This window comes from Halictus rubicundus, chromosome 3 (genome assembly GCF_050948215.1).
Source record: "Halictus rubicundus isolate RS-2024b chromosome 3, iyHalRubi1_principal, whole genome shotgun sequence".
NCBI classification, from domain to species: domain Eukaryota; kingdom Metazoa; phylum Arthropoda; class Insecta; order Hymenoptera; family Halictidae; genus Halictus; species Halictus rubicundus.
This window is the reverse complement of record NC_135151.1, coordinates 18,104,602-18,124,992: the sequence shown is the minus strand read 5'-3', so window position 1 is coordinate 18,124,992 and position 20,391 is coordinate 18,104,602. Positions and strand designations below refer to the sequence as shown.

The 20,391-nt window shown below is 44.2% G+C and overlaps 1 protein-coding gene across 1 annotated transcript in view; it reads right to left on the bottom strand.

Moving 5' to 3' along the window:
• LOC143352900 (ubiquitin-conjugating enzyme E2 R2) overlaps positions 1-20,391 on the bottom strand; it is a 41,551-nt gene that overhangs the window by 18,345 nt on the left and 2,815 nt on the right. Inside the window, exon 2 of the mRNA XM_076785930.1 lies at positions 6,382-6,468. Within this exon, the coding sequence (XP_076642045.1) occupies positions 6,382-6,468 (87 nt within the window). The remainder of the gene's footprint in view (positions 1-6,381; positions 6,469-20,391) is intronic.

Here is a 20,391-nt window from a genome sequence, read left to right as displayed (position 1 = left end):
GTTGGGATTATTTTGTAAAAGAGGATGTTTCAGCTTCCTTTTGGTACGATTATTGAAAAACCTATTAATAGGCTTCCGGTGCATGAAGTGTTAGGTAAACTCCGAGAATGTCACATATCTGTAACAGTGGTGACGAGCGTGCTTTACAATTTTTTTTATTGGTTCAATGGCGTTCCGTGCATTTACCAATGTAAAAAGAAAGTCGAAAACGTGGAACACACTTTTGTTGTCCTACGTTTCGTTTTTGAGAACGTCGAATTTGATTATTCGTCGCGTACGCGCGCTACTGTATGATAATCGGCTGACGCGTCTGATCATGGCTGTCCGAATCTACTTCGAGCAAACGCAGGAGGACCCGACGAATTTTCCAAAGCCTATTTGCAGAGCACTTTGCACGTTATTTCTATTGTTATGTAAGAACAGTTTACTCGAATAAAATTGAGTACTCTAGACAATAACTGATGTAATGGTATACCCCGGTCAAGAAGTATTACGCCCAGACGTTAGATTATGTAAGTAACATTGTATGAAGATCTCGCTAGGCTCCGTTATAGCGGATGTTATGCTACGAATACTTAAATCACTTAAATCATTACTAAAAGAGGCACTTTTCTAATTGAAGCCTACAACTTTAATTTCGCTGGAATAAAAAGCTGTTATATAAACATAGGCCTCTCGGAGCTTCGTTGGAAAAGGTCAAACGAAAATGATCGAAGACAAGAGCGCGACAAATAAAAATAAGATCGTGCGATAAATCGACGATGCGTTTACCGAAATAACACACGAAATAATGACGACCTCTAATACAAAATCCTTACAAAAACTCTCCCCCAAATTCAACGAACAATTTCTTCCAAGAATCACTTGTCGATCATCGCCACGCTCGATCAATCGTCGCGATCACGTCTTCCCGAAGCGTTTCGCAAATCGGCAGCTATCGCCGACAAAGGAAGAGTTTCGCTTTGTCTCGGGAGGCGGTGCACGTTATCTGTTAAGCAACCTGTCGTTCGACAAACAATTTCCGCGGGAACAATGCCGTCCGGCGTACACGGAAAAAAAAAATCGGACTTAGCACAACCGCTGCTTAGGCTCTCCGCGGCCTGTTATTGTCCCCATGGTTCTCGGTCCGGTGTTTACGGCGTCGGGCAAGATCCCCCGCGGAGCAACAAATCTCTCACGCACGTGACTCACGTGGCGAGACGATCGCGGACAAAGGGACCTCGTTGGAAAGTCATTCGGCCGTCATTGAACGTGCCCGCGTTACGTAGATTCCGCCGGTTTACACACGAATTACGCGACACGTTCCGACGACGCAACGTGCCCCTATTATTTCCGAGCCAGCCGCCGCCTATGCGAGCCCCCGGACGTCGGCAACCGTTTAACCGGCCGCATTGGCGCGGCCACTCGTTCTGCCCCCTTCTTTTCCGCGCTTCTATCACCTACGCCCTTGGACACCGTTTCTCTGGTTGCGAGCTTGGTTTGTCGGAAGAGCGAGACATTTACAACTGAATTTGTCACTGCAATTTTTCTTTAGATATTTATTTTCTACTTAAAAATGAAGTTTCTGCCACTGGTCAACCCTTATGATGTTTACATTGCGTACCGTCAATTCTAGAGGAAAATTTAGTTAAAACGAGGAATGTACTCGTGATTTCTAAACATGTTGGAATATTAACGTCGAAGAAACAATGGCGTGATCCTCTTCTCTGAACAGAGAGACGAAGCTTGTGCCTCGAGTTTTTGTTTCGAATTTGCTATAAAGAGGCTCTCCGATGGAGAGAATTTTTCCCGCGAAGGGCAGTCTTTGTGTACACAAAATTTGCACAAAAATGTAATTTTTGTGGTTTGTGCCTTCGATCGTGATTTTTTGGAGAATCGTTGGAGGACAGGTTCGCGCGCCTATGCGTGCAGAGGCGAAATGAGCCGAGCATGGTTATCGAGCAGCTTCGGGGCCGAGTGGAGGGGGCGACGCGCACCTTGCATCGAGGCAACGCGCAACTTGTATCGGGGCAAACCTGGCGCATACCCGAGTGACCCGCGCGACCCGACACGGTTGAAACGTATCGACGAGAAGACGCTTCGATTGACTGATAATCACGAGGCTGCCGGGGTTCATCGAGGTGACAGAACACCGAAGGGTTCTCCGGGTCCGGCCGTTGCATACTCGTTAAACGAATTACTCGTATTCTTGTTTAACGTTACGCTGCCGCGGTGGATTAATCTTTCTCGAAGAAAGGAGGAAGAACGAACGATAGAGAGAATGAGGGAGAGAGAGAGAGAGAGAGAGAGAGAGAGAGAGAGAGAGAGAGACAGACAAAGAAGAGAAGAGTCGTGAGACGAGACGAGGCGACGACGGGAAAGTATGTTGGCCTCGGAGAGCGAGGTCGAAAAGACACGACACGTATGAAAAGTATTCATCGCGCGGAAAATAGCGTACACGGGGCCGTACAACAGCCGAGCATGTTCGCACGATATAACGGAGAGCGAGGCGGAACTTTCATCGGGGAAAAGTTAGGTGAACCCCCGCGACACACGACGGCTACCCCACGTTTCTTTTCCTCGGGCGAAGCAATTATCGAAGACACCGTCGCCGTGTGTCTGGCCGATCGCTTTCCAGTGAAACCGTTTCCCTCGGAACCGTACGCGATTTCCCTTCATTTTAATTCTGCCCCTCTACCACCTCGGGAGTCCTGCGTTAAACAGAACAGCGCTAAGACGCTGTCGAAAGCGTTGCCTATTAGCGACTATTCCATCAGACCGTTAAAAAAATAATTAGGAATACCTGGATACTTGTTTGTACTCTCTCCGGGAGAATCTTGCATTTAAAGTACTAGGGGCACCCATAAGTAATCAATTATTTGCAAAGAATTTGTTCTGCCTTTAGCTCTGTACCGATCGTCGAAGAGGAAACTTTTACATTTTACGGTAAAGCAAAATTTGAAAATTTGCAGGAAAGATGGCAAACTGTTCTTGATAATGATGGAGATTATATGATAAATTAAGAAATAAAAACTTGAACTTACTAGAAAGTTTGTTTTAGATTTCAAAATAACTGATTACTTATGGGTCCCCCTAATAAATTGTACGTAGCTTAGTGACTAGGGGGTTGTTTTCACCCTTTGAGCTCGGAAGATGATCTAGGAATAAGCTGCTTTGTAGCGACGTGTACCAGATGGAAATAGATCTTTGATAATATCTTTCACACGCCTGTACTCTTTGCTCTGGCTTGCAACTTTTTTATAGAACAGTTTCAATGTCCGGTTAACAATTTTCCCACGACAGCCTTTCAACGATAACATTTGTAAAAATTGTGAAACATATCCGCGTTATTCATGCGCTCTTTATAATAAGCAGACTGCGTGGATCCTGTGGATCTGTGAATTTTTATGCAAAATAAAAATTGTTTGCTTGGAATATAATGGAACAGGAGCCAAATAGAGATTTCATTGTTCCTTCAATAATCTTAACGCACAGTTTAAACAAAATCGGCAAAAAAAATCAATTTTTGCGCTTTCTGCGCTTTTGTTCCATGGAAAAAGGCTATATTTTGTTCTTGATTAAATAAGTGTTATAGCTTACAATCCCATGTAAATGATAGATATCAATAAAACGATTTTTTTTTTCTTTGCTTTCACATTGTTATTTTCAATTCTCGATTATATTCGAGTGTGAAAAATTATAGCAGCATAAAATACAACGCCGCTCGAATTATCTCGAGTGTGCACAGTTTCGCCTGTTTGGCGCGCTCGAATTAACTCGAGCGTACAAGTTAAGGGGTTAATAATCTTAATAAGCTGGGACTTGAAAATTGGAACTCTTAAAATCTGTCTCGCGTTTTAAATCGCACCTACTCGTTTTTACCATAAATGCATAAAATCCGCAGTCTACGACTGTTACATTGTTCGCGATATTTCTGCTATGTCCGTGAACAGATCAAAGTCACGATCTCCCGCGTTTTAACGGACCATGCTACGATCGAAATAAACAAAAAGAGAAGCTGTGAAATTCGTAGTTTGTTGGAACGGTGTACGAGGCCTGGAAAATGAAAATCCGTCGTCGCAACGGTGCGTTCCTAAGAAAATGAACAAGAACGAGCAAGATGAAAATGAACAAGCGGGACTCCCGGCAGATGTCGAGAGCTGCCAGCGACGAATACGGCTCCGCTCCCGCGGTTTCAGACGGCCGATAAACCGCGCGAGTCTCCTTCATAATAATCGCGCGTTCGTTCGTCCCGGCCGGGACGCGTAATTAATGCGGCGCTTGCTCGACGCATGAAATTTACGCGCGTTATTCCCGTTAACCGTGGCGTGTTAGTCTAGTCTCATCCCTTCCAACAACAAGTGACTGGACACCGATGTCCAACGAGCTTTGGACGGTCATTGACTCTTTCGTACCCGCGCTGAAGGGTCACGCGGAGAGCGCTCTCGCTCGAGAGAGGTCGATACGCTTCGAAAACGAGATACTTTCCGCGAAAATCATTTCCGAACAACCCCCCACCCCCTCCCCCGTTCTCTCTCGCTCGTTCGTTTCGGTAACTACCCTCTTCTGCCCCTATTACTATCGCCATCTTGTCGCTGCGCTCCCCTACGCTCGAACGCTTTTAATAGTTCGTTATTAGATTGCGGATTTTGCGCGTTCATAGGACCGACCGCGTAGGTGGAATTTAAAACACTGGAAAGGTTAAATGAATTTTTGAGGATACGTCTAATATGTTATTTCTAATCTAATCAAAATCTGGCTCCGGTTTGTTGCAATCGACGAAGACTATGTTTAAAGATCTGATACTTACACATGCTAGAGCAAAGCAATAAGAATATCACATGTAATTATTTCAGAGCGAAATTGAAGAAGAACGTTGCAAGCATAATTGAATAAAAGAAGAACCGTAGATCTCCGCAAGAAGAGATTACCGAAATAATCATTTGAAGCGACGAGCTGGAACGTGAGACGAAAGATAATTAGGATGGTCCGGGACCGGTTCCGCTGGAATACGGGGGGATAGAAATTATTTAAGGGGTAGTTCCGGGGTATTTAAATCCATCGAGCATCCCCCTGGCGCGTTTCGCTAAAAATTCCACCGGGTTTTCCCCCGCGCTGTATTTACAAGCGGTGGGAGTAATAAATAACAAGATCCTCGATGCAGAGGCGGCTCTACTCTCCTCTCCACCTTTCACTCGATTCGAATTTCGCTGGATGAAGCCGGGGAGATAAGTGCTCGCTGGAGAATCGTCGGTAACGATATCACCGTGACGGCGATTGGCGCAAAACCAAGCGGATAGGCTCGCACACGCTCGCGCACGCTCGTGTGTCCCGATGATCCGAGAAAGCACGGGAATTAAAAAGTCCTCGAAAAGCAGCGTTGATTTCGCGGCCCGCGCAGATTTCACCGCGCCGGTAAAGCCGTCAATTATCAAAATTACGGTCGCTTAATATCCCTCGAGACACGTGTACTCAGACGCGCGTTTTCATGGCGAAACAAGGAGACACAGAGAGATAAAGAGGGAGAGAGCGAGAGAGGGAAGCTGCCGGAGCATCAGGCCGCAGGTTTCGCGAGTCCCGACGCACACTGCTTCGAGCACACAGGCGTTCCGGGAAAAATCCTAACTGTTAAACTAGTTGATTTCGAAACAAAATACGTAGATACTTTTTAAAACAAAATAATCTGAATCGATTGGTAAAGAAATATAAAAATTCTGTTGGTGGTTGCAAAGTCTCGCAATACCTTAACACACGTTTACGGGATCCGTCAAAATGAATTAATATTCTAAAGATACATCCATGAGGAATTATTCAACAAATTTATTTCTTTGGGTATATGTTATTGAAAAAAATGGCTAAAAATTTGGTCGCCACATGTTCTTGTTATTTTTATAAAGTAATGTAAAATAGTCACTTTTAGTGCTCCGTAAACCTAGTGTTAAGAAACAGTTTGGCAAGAGCACACGTTTGAACCGAGTGAATTTCCCAATTTTAATAAGAGATGTACTTAGCTAAAATTACAGGTAATATTGTGGACTATATTTTATTGTGAATCTTTCAAGATAAAATTATGTATGCAGATCTTACGCGTTGAATTTTCGTTTTTTTCCCCATCCGGCGAAACACTGTGCGACGACACGAAAGCTACAAAGCGGAGGGCGAGGGACAAAGAGAGCCCCCGAGAAAGCGAAAGGGAGAGGAAAGAGAGAGTGACGGGAGAGCTAGCAGGGAGAGAGAGAGAGAGAGAGAGAGACGGAGAAAGAGAGAAAGATGATGCGACGGGAGAGCGGAGTGAGACAAAGAGAGAGATTCGAAAGGGACGAGAGGTGGACGAGGGCGAGGCGCAGGGTGAAACGTGAAAAGGGGATGAAGGGAGGATCGATAATTCCCGTATTTACTCACCTCGTACACGTTCGGGTGCCAAACTTTCGTCATAAACCGAATGCTCGGTGGACTATATGGATAATCCGGCGGGAACTTCATGTGTGCCTGGAAAAGAAGAACGTGCGCGTTAGTATCGGATTGATAATCGTGTTGGCGGGCTTATCGGAACTAGCCGCACCGCGGGAGACATTGTTATAGAATCGCCAACAAAACTATTGGCACGGCCAGAGCGTTTAATTATGTAATTTGTATCTTCATAGTTTAGCGGTATGCGTTATTGAACTGATTCGAATAACATTTTATGTAATGATTACGTACAATCTAATAGCTGTAACCGTGACATTGGATGTCGAATAATGTCTGTACACTTGTACCTAGCAGACATAACAACATCGACTGTATTTCTCCTTCAATAATAAATTGTGTTTCATAAAATCCTTCACTTATATAAGTGCCATCAAAAACGCGGAATTTTACTTCTTGACTGCGAATTGTGAAAAAGAAAAATTCTCTGTATCAATTGCGAGAGTACCGTGCTAATACTTTTGTTTCTGACTGTACGTAGAGCGAGTTTGTCGCAAATCAAGCAGCCCGACAATGTTCGGAAGACAATTGCTCGTGCAACCGAAACGCGATTTGTCGAGCGGTGAATTTTGCTGGAGCAAGGAGCGGATTTCTATAGCGAGAAGTAGGTGCGATTTCTGTAGTAGAATTTGATCTGCTTTGCATGCGGAAGCGATCGGTGCATGAAACAGATCGGCAGAGCGCGACCGATGGTATAGAAACCGACTGCGCGGTTCTCCAAGCATCCACGGACTTCGTAGTGCTTGCGAAATGGCGAACCGTGCTTCAGAAGATGGTGAAACTCTTTTCGATCAGCCCTACTTTGTCACGGATACAATTGCGTGGAGGTGGTCAGAGTTCATTCCAATTTAAATATCATATTGACTAAAGTGACGGTGTATGAACGGCGTTGAATACAATGGAGAAGCGTTTAAGCAACTTTTTGGAACTAACTAGTTTCTGTTCTCGATGTGTCAAGATTTAATGATGAGGAGTTTAATCGATTTCGGTCACTGACCGGGAAATTCGATCCAGCGCGGTCACTGACCATCGATCAGTTACTCCTAAGGATCAACGGAGTACTCGATACGTTCACGAACATATACAGGATTATCGAAAATCAATCTAGAAGACGTTATATAATCGTTAGAGTTTTGCTGTGGTTAGATTTGGTCAAAGAGAGTTCGGTCATCGGTCACAGTGGTCAGTGACCACAAATGACCGACTATATACTTGATATATCATCAGGGAAGTACGGAGAAAATTCGAGATAAAAATATGTTTAACAATCCTGAAGGTTCTAGCTGTTTGATTGGTCACTGACCAAAGAATTCTCTCGAGTTGGTCACTGATCACGATCTCCTAGGAGACTGAAGTCAATCAAAAAGTGCCCGATACATTAACGAAAGCGTGCTCTGCTACGAAAATTGATTAGACGTTATGAAAACCCGTTTCATAATGATCAGGGTTTCGCCGGTTCGCTGCAGGATGAATCCATTTCGCGGAGAGCATGTACACAAGGGTCGTCCCGACGCTAGCTGGCAGACTTTCGTCGATGGTTCGCCGACGGGACGCTATATTGATCGCAACCTGGTCATGGCCCAAATATCCACCTCGTCCTCCGGGATAGCGCGTCCCAGAATTAACTTACTTTCCATCGCGAGACCGCCGGTGTTTACGTTTACATTTCTATCCGGGAACGATTCTCCGGGTCTGGTCTGTCCAGCAGAATTAATTAGAGGGGAGAACACGGAGAATTTCGCGTTTCGACGGACGCGTCGCGGCGCTCTCCCCTGTTCCCGGGACGGGAGAGAGCGTGTTTATATTTAATTGGCAGCTCGGGAACGGCCCGGCTCTCTGTCCCGGTTCCAGCGTTCATCCCCGAGAACTTTTCGACCTGAAGAAAATGGAACACGTGTAAGCACGTTCGCCGGCCATGAAACGTCGGGCAAACATCGGACAACGTCGTCCGACGAGCCTGACGGAACTATGTGTAGTCGTTAGATTGTTGACCAGAAGACAGTGATAGACACCGAGCTACGCAGAAACCGGTTCCGCTAATAATTCGTACCGGTCTCTCCGACGTCGAAAGAAATCCGCTGTCGATCTGCGTGCGCAGAAAATTGGCGATTCCAACACGTTTATGCAAATGAATTATTAAACTGCAACCGGACTCTCAACCGGAGTCTCCGAGTCTGTTTCTGATACGAGTTAGCATTGAGAGTGGCTTCTCACAGACAGACGTTTTCAAGCCGATACTTTTTGCACAGTTTATTTAAAAACATCTCTCTCAATTACTCAGCTCCTAATGTATCGGGAGCAAAGAACTCATTTTATCGCGACTTCGAACGCAGAATTTTCCCGGACGAAAAATCGGCCGATTTCAGTTTCCAGGATTATCGGCCACAATGTTTGCCGCGTTGCTCGTCCGATTTAGGCGAGATACGCCGGAGATTCGCGCGGTCTCTGAATATGGAATCAAGCTCGTTTCCACTCGGTTGCGGAGAGAACGCGGAGCATCGTGTTCCGGTTCACGATGCGGCGCAGCGAAATCGATAACACTTATCAGTCGGTCGGTAATCTCGCATGACATCGGGGCGACAGGCATTCGCAGAACCGCAGCTAAGATCGATTATTCGTGCAATTACGCTGCATTTTCAGCGTTTCCCGTATCAATGGGGACGGATCCGCGGGATTCCGTGTCGCGTTCCCGGTCGGATCGATTCCCATCGGCTGTTTAACTGCACCGGGAGCCCGTGCACGCACCGTTCGCGTCGAAAAGTCGCATGATGTCGCGGATGGGCACGCTTGTGCATCGTTCGTACCCCTGTCGGACATTCGAAACGCCAGAATAATTTTTTTAAAACTATTACGGTGCTGTACATAAAATACCCGCCTTTTAACAGTTCCGTTGAACGAACACTTTTTTCTGAATAAAACCTACTGATCGAGCACCATTAATTTTGAATCTTCCTATTTTCTTTTAACGCATAAACTCCGCAGTCCACTAGTTAGTGGAAATATTATATTAACACGTCAGTCACATATGACCGACAGTGATTTTTGACTAGGTTTAGAAATTCATTTTTATCGTGACATATCGAGATAAACCGAATTTTATTAGAATCTTTAGAATTCGAAAGGGTTAAGACTGCATCCCCTATAATACATTTTAAATTTCTAAGTTTCAATAATTAAATTGCACTGATTTTGCGAGATTCTCGGGGATTGATTTTTTACACTTAACGTGTTAATAATGTATTACAGTGGAGAGTGATTTTTTTTTTTTGCCGTTCACGTTCATCATTCACAAGACTATCGTCTTCGCTTTTGTTTATTTTTTCCCAGAACATTGAAATAAATTGTGTTTAGAATTGATCTTAACACTAGGTTTACGGAGCACTAAAAGTGACTATTTTATATTACGTTATAAAATAAACAAGAATGTGCTGCCCAAATTTTTAGCCATTTTTTTTTTTAATAACATACCCAAAGAAATAAATTTGTTGAATAATTTCTCACGGATGTATCTTTAAAGTCTTAACAATTGTAAATTAAAAATATTAGAACCCGTCATTTTGACGGGTCCCGTAAACCTAGTGCTAAATATCGAAATAAAACACGAAGATCAGCTTTGTACTCGAAATCAGAAAGCCACATTGCATTTGCATTCTAAAGTCGGACATTTCGCATGCACCAACCTGACCATTCGCACAACGGTGAAATTGCTCGAGGGACTGTCAGCAACAATAAATGAATAATAAAGTAACACCGAAGTTTCTATGTTCGACTCGTTTTCCCCCCGCGAATGGATAAAACGCGAATTCGCGATTAACGTGGAAACAACAATGGGGGGAAATTTTTGCCGGTCTCATACATTTTGGAAAAGTTAGGAGCTCGGAGACACTTGCGAGCAGTGCACACGCTCGGACACCGCGTCGAGTGTGCATTCGATTCTGTTCAATAATGCAACGGTCTCGGGCGCGTGTCACCGGGGAACTGTTACCTTGACAATACCATGACGGACGGTAGAGGAAAAAAAAAACGTGGCCGGTTGTCGCTTCGCCACGACCGGCGACCGTCGGATACGAATAAGATCTGGGCGTCGCGACGCCAATGTCGCTCGCGTAAATATTGGCACCGGACAGGAGGAAGCGATTTCGTCGTCGCGATATCCGAAACAGTCGGTCGTTAACTCGCCGCGGATTTCGAGCCGCGTGCAGCCTGCGGATGACCCACAAATTTTCATGACCTATTTCGCCGACCCGACACACCAGCTCCAACGTCCCTGAGATGCCGGGTCGCGATCTAGGTAACGTCGCGACCCGCCGGTGACCGTGCCTGATTCCCAAGGATTTCCACGGTGACCTAAATCGGGAAGAAGATGGACTACAAGCTTGTTTGCTCCGGAGCTCGTTTAACTGGATTTTCCATGAACACTGTACCCTGCAGTTCGACACTTAGGAACACCCCCCCCCCCCCAGATTAGGTACTCGCATGACAAACACTCGAAATAAATATGTATTTCATTAGCAGTGAACCCATAACGGTCAGTACGACTGGATTTATATTTTACAATTATTGAAACTATGAAAATTCGTTGATGGAAAACAGTGGAATAAATTTCCTCGTCCAAGCATTTATTCTATTGAAAATTAGGGACAATCTCAATAAATTTAGGCATGCCATTTTTATAATATTTACCAGATACTGTTAATATTTGGTAGGCTTAGCGTTGATTTTCTTTAAATCGAAATTGAATTTTATTTTCTTGTTAATGTACAGCCTTTGGAGGACATATAGGACATTTTCTTATTTTTTTCGGAAATTATGAACTGCAAAGTCCTAGTACAAGACTCAATCGATCGATAAAAGGAAAATTCATTCTTATTCGGTCCACGATCATTTTTGTGACTTCATCCACTGTGCATGCGGCTTATCGATTTCCTTTCGGGATTACAGGGATCGTCGTTGGACTGTCGATTTTTATGCAAAATAAAAATATTATAATAATAATACTTCATAGTTCAGTCACTAATTTTTCCCAAGTATGGATACAATCCACAGTCTACACTGTTTCAACGACTCACACATACTGAAATTCATCGAACACTTTCCGTTCTGCCTTCTGACGCATTTAAAATCGAATCGCTAGAGCATCGTTGACGACGACGACTTTACAGTGACCTACAGTGGCAGTTCAGAATAGATTCTAACGCAGAAGGTAACTGAAGACACTAAGGGTTGGAAATTTCGTTGTGACAGTGATTCGCGACAAATGTTCTCTGTAGCAGTTTTAATCGGAACCCTTTTACGCAGTTCCAAACAGTTATTTTCGGTTGCGAGTCCCGGTTCGACGGGAAAGGTATGCGAAAGGTGGAACAATGTTTTCAACTATTAACGGCGCTGCGGTTTCGCGGATAAGGAAGGTAGCGCGAGTACGACGACGGGAAACAGAGTATCTGGCACATCGAAATCCCCGGGTGATTGCAGACCTCGTTGCACGAACGAGAAAAAAGAGAAGAGAGCGAGGAGAGAGAGAGAGAGAGAGAGAGAGAGAGAGATTGAAAGCGCGTCTGCCTCTGCGATTCGAGGGGTGGACTCGGCCCAAATGAAAGAAAGGAATATACATACGAGAGACCCGGGGTCCCGGGTGTAACAATAAGGGCCACGAAATGAGCCGACCTTCAGGACGCATCCCAGAAGCCGCGAAGGGAGTCGCTCCTCTCTTCGCGGGAATCATTTCTGCATTATTCATCCGTGAATCGCTTAACCCCTTGCCCCGCGATTTTCTTCGCAGCTGGCGTGATTAAAACCTCTCTGTCTTCGATAGCGAAATCGTTATTTATAATGTGTCTCCGACAGCTCTGTGCCGATCGTAACGTAACACGAATCTATTTCAACCTCGCAGAAACGAGTAACGTTCGTGTTCAGTGAATTCGAAAGGAGATCTTCGCCGAGAGTCTCGTTATCAGTCGATTTTACAAGGCAAAAGGCGAACAACGTTTCTACCATCGAAGCGGTACTTTAATTTCTAACAGTCCATGCTGGCACAGAAACATGTTCCAGCTGATCCAATTAAAATTTTTCCATCGAATTCAAACCGTTCAATTTTGCTGCTCCTTTAGATCATTAGATTCATTAGCTCCTTTAGATCAAAGCATGGTGTTTCGTTGCGTACATTAAATTGTTTATTTTCAACGAAGAAGGTGCACGGTCCTGATGTCCTCGAAGAATTAACAGTGTTTCATATGAACTACTTAATCAAACTTAACCAAGGTTCTTATCGTGCTGAATTGTATCTTTCCAAGTGAAGCAGTAAATTCCTAAACCTCTTAACTCAACACTTATTTTGTAAAAGTGTGTACTATACTATATTATAACACCCGAGTTTCAGTTATCACTGAAAACAGAGAATTCGATCGAGTTCGGTCATCGATCTGTGGTCACAGTGGTCATGTGACCACCAATGACCGACTATATACTTGATATACCATCAGGTAACTACTGAGAACATTCTAGCGGTTTGGGTGGTCACTGACCAAAGAGTTCTATCGAGTTCGGTCACTGATCACGACCTCCTAGGAGACTGAAGACAATCGAAAAGTGCCGGATACATTAACGAAAGCGTGCTCTGCTACGAAAACCAAATAGACGGTATGAGAACGCGTTTGATAATGATCAGGGTTTCGTCGGTTCGCTGCAGTCTTAACAATTATCTTGTAAAAGTGTGTATTATATTATAACACACGAGTATTCTCGAGCTTTCAAGTTAAGAGTTTCAAGTAAAGCACCTCGATAAATCAATGCTTGTCGCCCAGAAAAATTCGCGCGAGCTCCACTAAGAATTTGCGAAATGCGGTCGAGCCGAAGGAAGCACAACGGCCGTGCGGGATTATTTCGATTTTTCGGCAGCCGGTAAAGATCGCAGGGAGCGAAAATGTGGTTCGCGCATATTCGCGAGCGCATGTCCGTGCACGAGTCTGCGACGCTGAAAATAACTCGATTCTTTTTCACGGGAGAGGCACGCGTTCGGCAGCACCTCGGCTTCCATCCTCTAGCAAGCCAGCCAGCAAGCCAGCGAAAACTTTCGTCGGATGGTTTTCTTGGTTGCCCCGACGGGATTAACTTCTGCTCTAGAATGCCCCGTTACCGGGCTGCGTTATCGCGATTAAACTCTATCCGCGATACAGTTCCGTTAATAATAGCTCTGTCTGCGAGACGAGCGCCGGCCACCGCTGCTGCTGCGATCAAGTTCACCGTTGCTCGCCGAACGATATCGATCAATTTATTGCCGAGGTTTCATTTTAGCCGGGTTGAGCAACCGTCCGGCAAACAAATAGCGCGTTTCCTGATTCCGATCCTCTACACGGCCCCGAGAAGCAGTCGTTTAACACTTTGCCAGGACCAGATCCTCTAGCGATAATCTTACGAACGTCCGTATCGAACAACCATTCAATTTTCTTTGCACCTGGACTGTCCCTTCACAACCCTACTTTTCGTGCGCGGGGAAATGTAAAGGAGAGAGTCGTGCGGTATCGATCACTTTAAAAAAGACTGTGAGCTATTCTTTTTAGGAAAGTTTTAGAATATGCTTGAATAAAACCTGAATAGAATTCCATTTACTGCTTCCATAGTGCATTCTCGCGTGAATTACAGTGAATTCTCGATGTATGTCATCAACAGGGGTCTTTCCAGCGTCGTGTATCGTGCAGGGGACATGGCCGAGGCCTCTCCTCTTCGATAAGTGGGGATAATTCCGCGACGTTTATTATCCAGGCGACATATATAAAGAAATCACTGTACAATCTCATATAATTTCAGTTAAGTTTCATTTACGGAGAAATCGTTCCAAACCACCGGCTGAAACTATAGACTAAACCGCGTTAAAACTTGCAAGACATCGTGCAGAAAAGTTCGGTCGCCTTCAATTACGTTCAACTATTACGAGAACTGAGTGTAATAATTATTGACCGTGGTTGCAGGTGCGAAACAGAAATTCTGTTACCCACGGTGAACAATTTCCCGGGCGAGCGAAAATATTATTGAATTACGAATAATCGTTTTCCATATATTCGACCGTGTCTCCCGGATTCGCGTGTCATGCGAGCGCATATTTATCCGCAGTCTAACAATTAGTAACGCGACCGAGCGCATTGCACACAGTATCGATCCCTCGTGCTGCACCCTCCGCGAGTATTTCAACGTTTACGTAGCAAAGTCTTCATCAGATTGACTTTGCCCGCCGCTAACTGCGTTTACACGGCCGTTTATGATCCATACAAATCACCTGGTTAACGGGTTCGCACTTTCACCGCGAATTCTTGCTGCCGAAGGCTCCCTGTGGCTCTCCAAAATCGCGGAAAAACTCATGGTGCCGGTATACTTCAACGTTTCACCGGTCTTTTAATCAGATGCATCTATAAATAAGCGACGTCCGTGGTATCGTTAACGTCTCTATACGTGGCGTCCCAATCAATAATGCGCGAGATATAGATCTTTTTATTTCTTATCTTCACGCTATTTGCCTTCGCGCGCAATGCATACCCTTTCTGGGAAAGTGCATCGCTGGGAAACAACCGAGTCGATACGATCACCTTTTTTTTATGCGGAAATGTGAAACTCTGTATGGATTATCGTGTTCATAAATTTCTGAAATTGTCTAGTTCACGTAACAGCTAGGTGAGACTGACTTATGCACTTATGATAAAAACGAGTTGATGCAATTTGGAACGCTGGTAAAGGTAAAAGTATTTACAAATGTCGATATTGTTCAAGTTAATAGGATCATCGAAGGAAGAAGGAAGCCTCGGTGTGCCTACTGTCTCGCGCAATCGACGCAGGCAATTCTTATTTTTCATAAAGATCCGCAGTTTATTGATTACTTAGACTGATACTGTATCTGATTACTCGAGATCGCTACTGTACTCGATTCTTTAAAATTGCTACTGCTTTTGACTACTTAAGTTTGCTATAGTAAATTGATGCAAAGAAAAAATCTAAAAGACCTGTACAATTTTATATATTCGTCATTGTTCTGGCAGAAATATATAGTCAATATAAACAACAGTTTGTATGCATGGTGCAAATTAAGGATCGCTTTTAACACTAGGTTTACGGAGCACTAAACTATTTTACATTACTTTATAAAAATAACATGAATGTATCGATCAAAATTTGTAGCCATTTTTTTAATAATATATACCCAAAGAAATCAATTTGTTAAATAATTGATCATGGATGCATTTTTACAATCTCAATATTCGCAATTTAAAAATATTAGAATCCGTCATTTTGACGGGTCCCGTAAATCTAGTGTTAAGACCGAATGTTAATCGCGATCCAATTTAATTCTCAAGACATAAGAGAGAGAAGAAGAGAGTAGCCTAATTTAGACCAGTGCTTAGATTACTGCTATCATGAATTATGAAGAAAAAAAATTCCATAAAAATTTCTCTCTCGCTCTGTATCCGATTTCGCCTATGTACCTTGGACAAAAGAAATATTTTCAGTATTATTCGCATATACACTAAACCTACCGGAGCCTTAAAAATTACGAGATTGAGTTCATTTGCCTAGATATATTCCTCCTAAATATATTTACAATTTCAGTGATTGTAAAATAAAAAATCTGGAACGGTTATTTTGACCGACGGTGATAAGTTTAGTGTTGATTAACCATAGTGAATTAGACCTAACCTAGATACCGCTTCAATCTCATCTGTTTTCCCTAGAATAACCACACACAGTGATTTCTCTATATATGTCGCCAAGGCCTGGGTGATAAACGTCGCGGAATTATCCCCACTACCGCGGGGTATACCTCGCGAGGGCCCGCGAAGCTTGGACGCCGAGGAGTGTAAACATAACAGAGTTAGGGTACGTCTCTTGGACGATACCGTGTTGTTGACACATATCGAGAACTCATAGTATTCTAGACAGTACACACCCGCTAAAGAAAAACTTGTACATGTCCTGTTTTGGTGGAATCCCTCTCCCTTCTCTCTGAGCGGTTTCCTAGTCTTGACAAAGAAAAAATGTGTTAGCGTCCCTGTCGAGCGGAATGGGATTGGGTGAAAGTCGTTCAGGTGATTCGGCGGTACGCCGGCCAAAGATAGAACCGAGACAATGCTCGATGGCATTTTATGTAACACGGCGAACATATTACGACCCGCCTCCGCCTGAGCCGGGTCGATCGTAAATCCTGGGAAAGTAGCGACGTTTTATGATAAGTCGTATATGGATCACGGGCCAACGGGATCGATGATAAACTTCGAACGCTTTCGTTCGCAGCTCGGAGCGAATTATCGTTTCCGTTTCGCACATGTATATGTGTGTGTGTGAGCGCGCGCGAGTCTTATCCGTGCCCCCGTGTACGCCGAAAAAGAAATCATCGATAATTGGCGAATTCGCATGATCACCGACGACGGCGTCATTAGCGGACTTGGCGGATGTTTGCGCGACTCTGCCATCCCGTGACAGTCAATGACGCAAAGCCTGCTACACTCTGTCGGCTTTCCAGCTGCCGGTCGAGAACCTTCGATTAGTTTCACTGTGCTCTAATCGACGATAAACGCGCCGAACACTGAGAGCGACCGATCGATTTGTCTTGTAAAAATTGTAACGATTTACTCCGGTACGTTGCAATCGTTATAATTAGACCGCGGATCTTTATGGAAAAGAAAAGTTCTCTGAGAGAACAATACGCCAGGTTGCTCGGCACGTTCACCCTTTGCACCCGAGTGGTGACTCTGAAGCACCACTAGAAATTGTTCTGGAAATTTCAAAGAAATTACAAAAAATATTACAAAATATTTGTTACATTACGAAATTTAATAGATTAGTAAACATTTAAATATTATATGTGGAAATCGGATCGGTTTCGTATGAATAAGATGAAAATATTCCAAGACGGAAGAAAAATTTAGTTTCAGAATGAGAATAGCGCCGAGTGCAAAATCATCGAGCAAATGATCCGCGCAAGAAAGAGCGGTCATTCAGAGACGAAAGGTCAACGAAATGGCGACCTCGCGCTGAAACCGTAGTGACTTGAGGGAGGCCGGTGTAATTTCCGATAATCCAGATGCTCCGCGTAATCGCCGTACGTCTTCGTGACAATGTGGCTTGATGTGCGCAACAACAATATTCGCGATTTATTTGCAGAGCGGAGAGGGAGATAGCTGTTGAACGTGTTTCGCGAACCAAGTTGCAGCGTTCGTTTGCGTGCAGATGGTGAACAATGATGCTATTAAATAATTAATATAGAAGACGTTCCTCTAGTAATTTTAGAAAAATAATTCGGTTCCATTTGACTTTCAAATAAACGAACCTTCGACGTTCACGGAATATGTTCGCAAGTGCTTCGCCGAAAACGCGTGTCGAACAACAATTTGCCGCATTTAAAAGTCAAATAAATGCCATCGACGCGATAATTGCGCAAACTGAAATTACCATTGGTTCAAACAATTTGCCGGAGACTCCGCGTCTTCGGAATTCGAAGAAAGGACGGCCGATTGAAAAATAATAGTGGAGAAGCGATCGCCGATGGTTTTCTCGAGCATGACAGCTACTGGTTCGCGTAATCGCGATAAGCGATTCGCAAGAAACGATACGACACGCGTGTACAGCGAGACTGTTTACGAGGTCTTCGCATTCGCGATCGTAAAACGAGGCCGAGCAGTGCGCGCCGCGGGATTAAATTTCCAACAGCCGGATTATACGAAATTATTTGCCGCTTCCTTGGTTTCCATGTTTAAAAGTTTCATTGGCCACCTCGGACTAGAACCGGCCCGACGGTTCTGCCTTTTCGCGTCGTGTCCATTCGAACTCAAGGACCCGGCGTAATGGCTTCTAGTCGCGCGACAATAGCCGGTAATTCACGTGTACAACGTAATCGCGATAAGTCCTCGCGACGGCTCGATGATACGTGCAACGGTGTTGTTTACGATTTACTTCGAAACCGCACGGTCTCGAAGCGTCGTGCTCGGCGAACTCGATTTCGAAATCGTCGGTCTGAAGTTATTCGGTGCTGACGGCGGTGTCGAAAGAGGATCGACGAATCTTGGACAAAAGAAGTGGAAGTTGCAAGAAAAAGTGGCGGTTTCATGCCGAAACCGCTCCGGTAATCTCCTTGTCCCGCTAGCAGTGCGATTCCCACCGATTTTAACACATTCGGCAAATTTTTTCCGTTTCTAATACTGAGTACCGGCGAAAATAATGAAATTCTGAAGCTGGTTGTCGCGAACTTTTATCGCTAAAGCAAGGATTAATTAATTTATGAAATTAATTAATAATTTAAATTTAAATCCAGTCCCATTAATGCGACTAATGTTGCCGCATTTAGAATCAAAAATTACAGGACGTGAATTCACATCAGCGGCAATCAGGAATAGAATTTAAAATGACGTGAATTCACGTCAGCGGTCGCGAATGTGTTAATAGCGAAACAAATCGCTGGATCTTTATGGGAGAAGTTGGCCTAAGTTGGTCGTGCAGCGGCAGATTGCTCGAACTTTTCGAGTATGCTTCTTTTTTTGGTACCCGCGAAAAGAACGGGATTAGCCGAAGAAAGGGTTGTGTACTTTAGATTTCGAAGCGACATGCTATTCTCTACAACGTTATTGAATTGGGTGAATTTTTTAATTTTAAACTGTACTGAACTCAATAATAAGTGAAATAATTATATTTTTATTCGACAACGAGAGACGTTGGAGAAATGGCGGATAGAAAAAGAAGGAATGCAATTTTTGTCTTTCACTGTTCGCGGAGGTGTTGTCGTCTAAGCGATGACTACACTCATTAACATTGCAAAATGCCACCGGTAAATAAACTAGCGTCCCGAACGCGAGTGACTCTAGGATAAGGGACCCAATTACTGTGGGGGTACCAGTTATTGTGCCTGTACTAATTATACTTATTTTTAACGCATAATGAATATTAACCTTTAGCACTCGAATGGTGCCTGTAAGTCACCACTAAAAATTGCTGTATCATTATTCAAAATATTTTTCACATTATTAAATTTGTTTGTATTGCACCGTTTTCGTATGTATAACATGAAAAAAAATATAGAAGGGAAATATTCTAGGTCGGAAGAAATGTTTCGTTGTGGAGTTAAACTAGCTTCGAGTGCAAAGGGTTAAAAAAGTCACATATCTCTTTTCAATATTCATTATGCTTTAAAAATAAGTGTAATTCATATAGACACAGTAACTGGTAGCCCCACAGTAATTGGGTGCCTTACCCTACCTTCGCCGAAAGTTTCCCGGTGACCGTATTCGAAATAGTCCTGCTATGCGTCACAGGAGATTATAAAGTAGCAATGATTTTTGCACTGATAATAGAATAGGAAATCTGAAACCAGTTAGTCAGGGTCGGTCGGTTCGCGGAAAAATTAGATCAATTCTGCTAATGGTTGCCAAGCGGGCGCGCAACAATGGTCCGCGGATCCACATGCTTTCGCGTAATCGCGATAGGTCCTCGCAGGAGTCTCGTTGATACGTGGAACGACACTGTTTTCGATTTACTTGCAGCACGGAGAGAGAGAGAGAGAGAGAGAGAGAGAGAGAGAGAGAGAGAGAAAAAGAGAGGTGCAGGGAACCCGGTCGAACAGGATTCGAAACACCCACGTAGCGGCTGGGTCACGTGCAGCACCGAGAGACACGGAACGATACGATGCGATACGATTCGCAAATAACGGTGTTGGCTGGGTAGGTTGCGCGCTACGCTGCGTTTCACCGTGCTGCGCTGGAAACGCGCTGCGCTGTGGGAAGACGGGGCGCAACACGGCGACGCGCCGCGCCGTTACGTGAATAAGCGTTCGTAAATTCATAACGAAGCGGAGAGTGAGTGGTTTAGAAAGCGGACCCTGTGCGCCGCACAAAAACCGTGTAACCACGCGCCACGATTCATTTTCCGCGAGCGGACCAGACGGAACGCGTAATGCTATCGCGAATATCGCCGCAG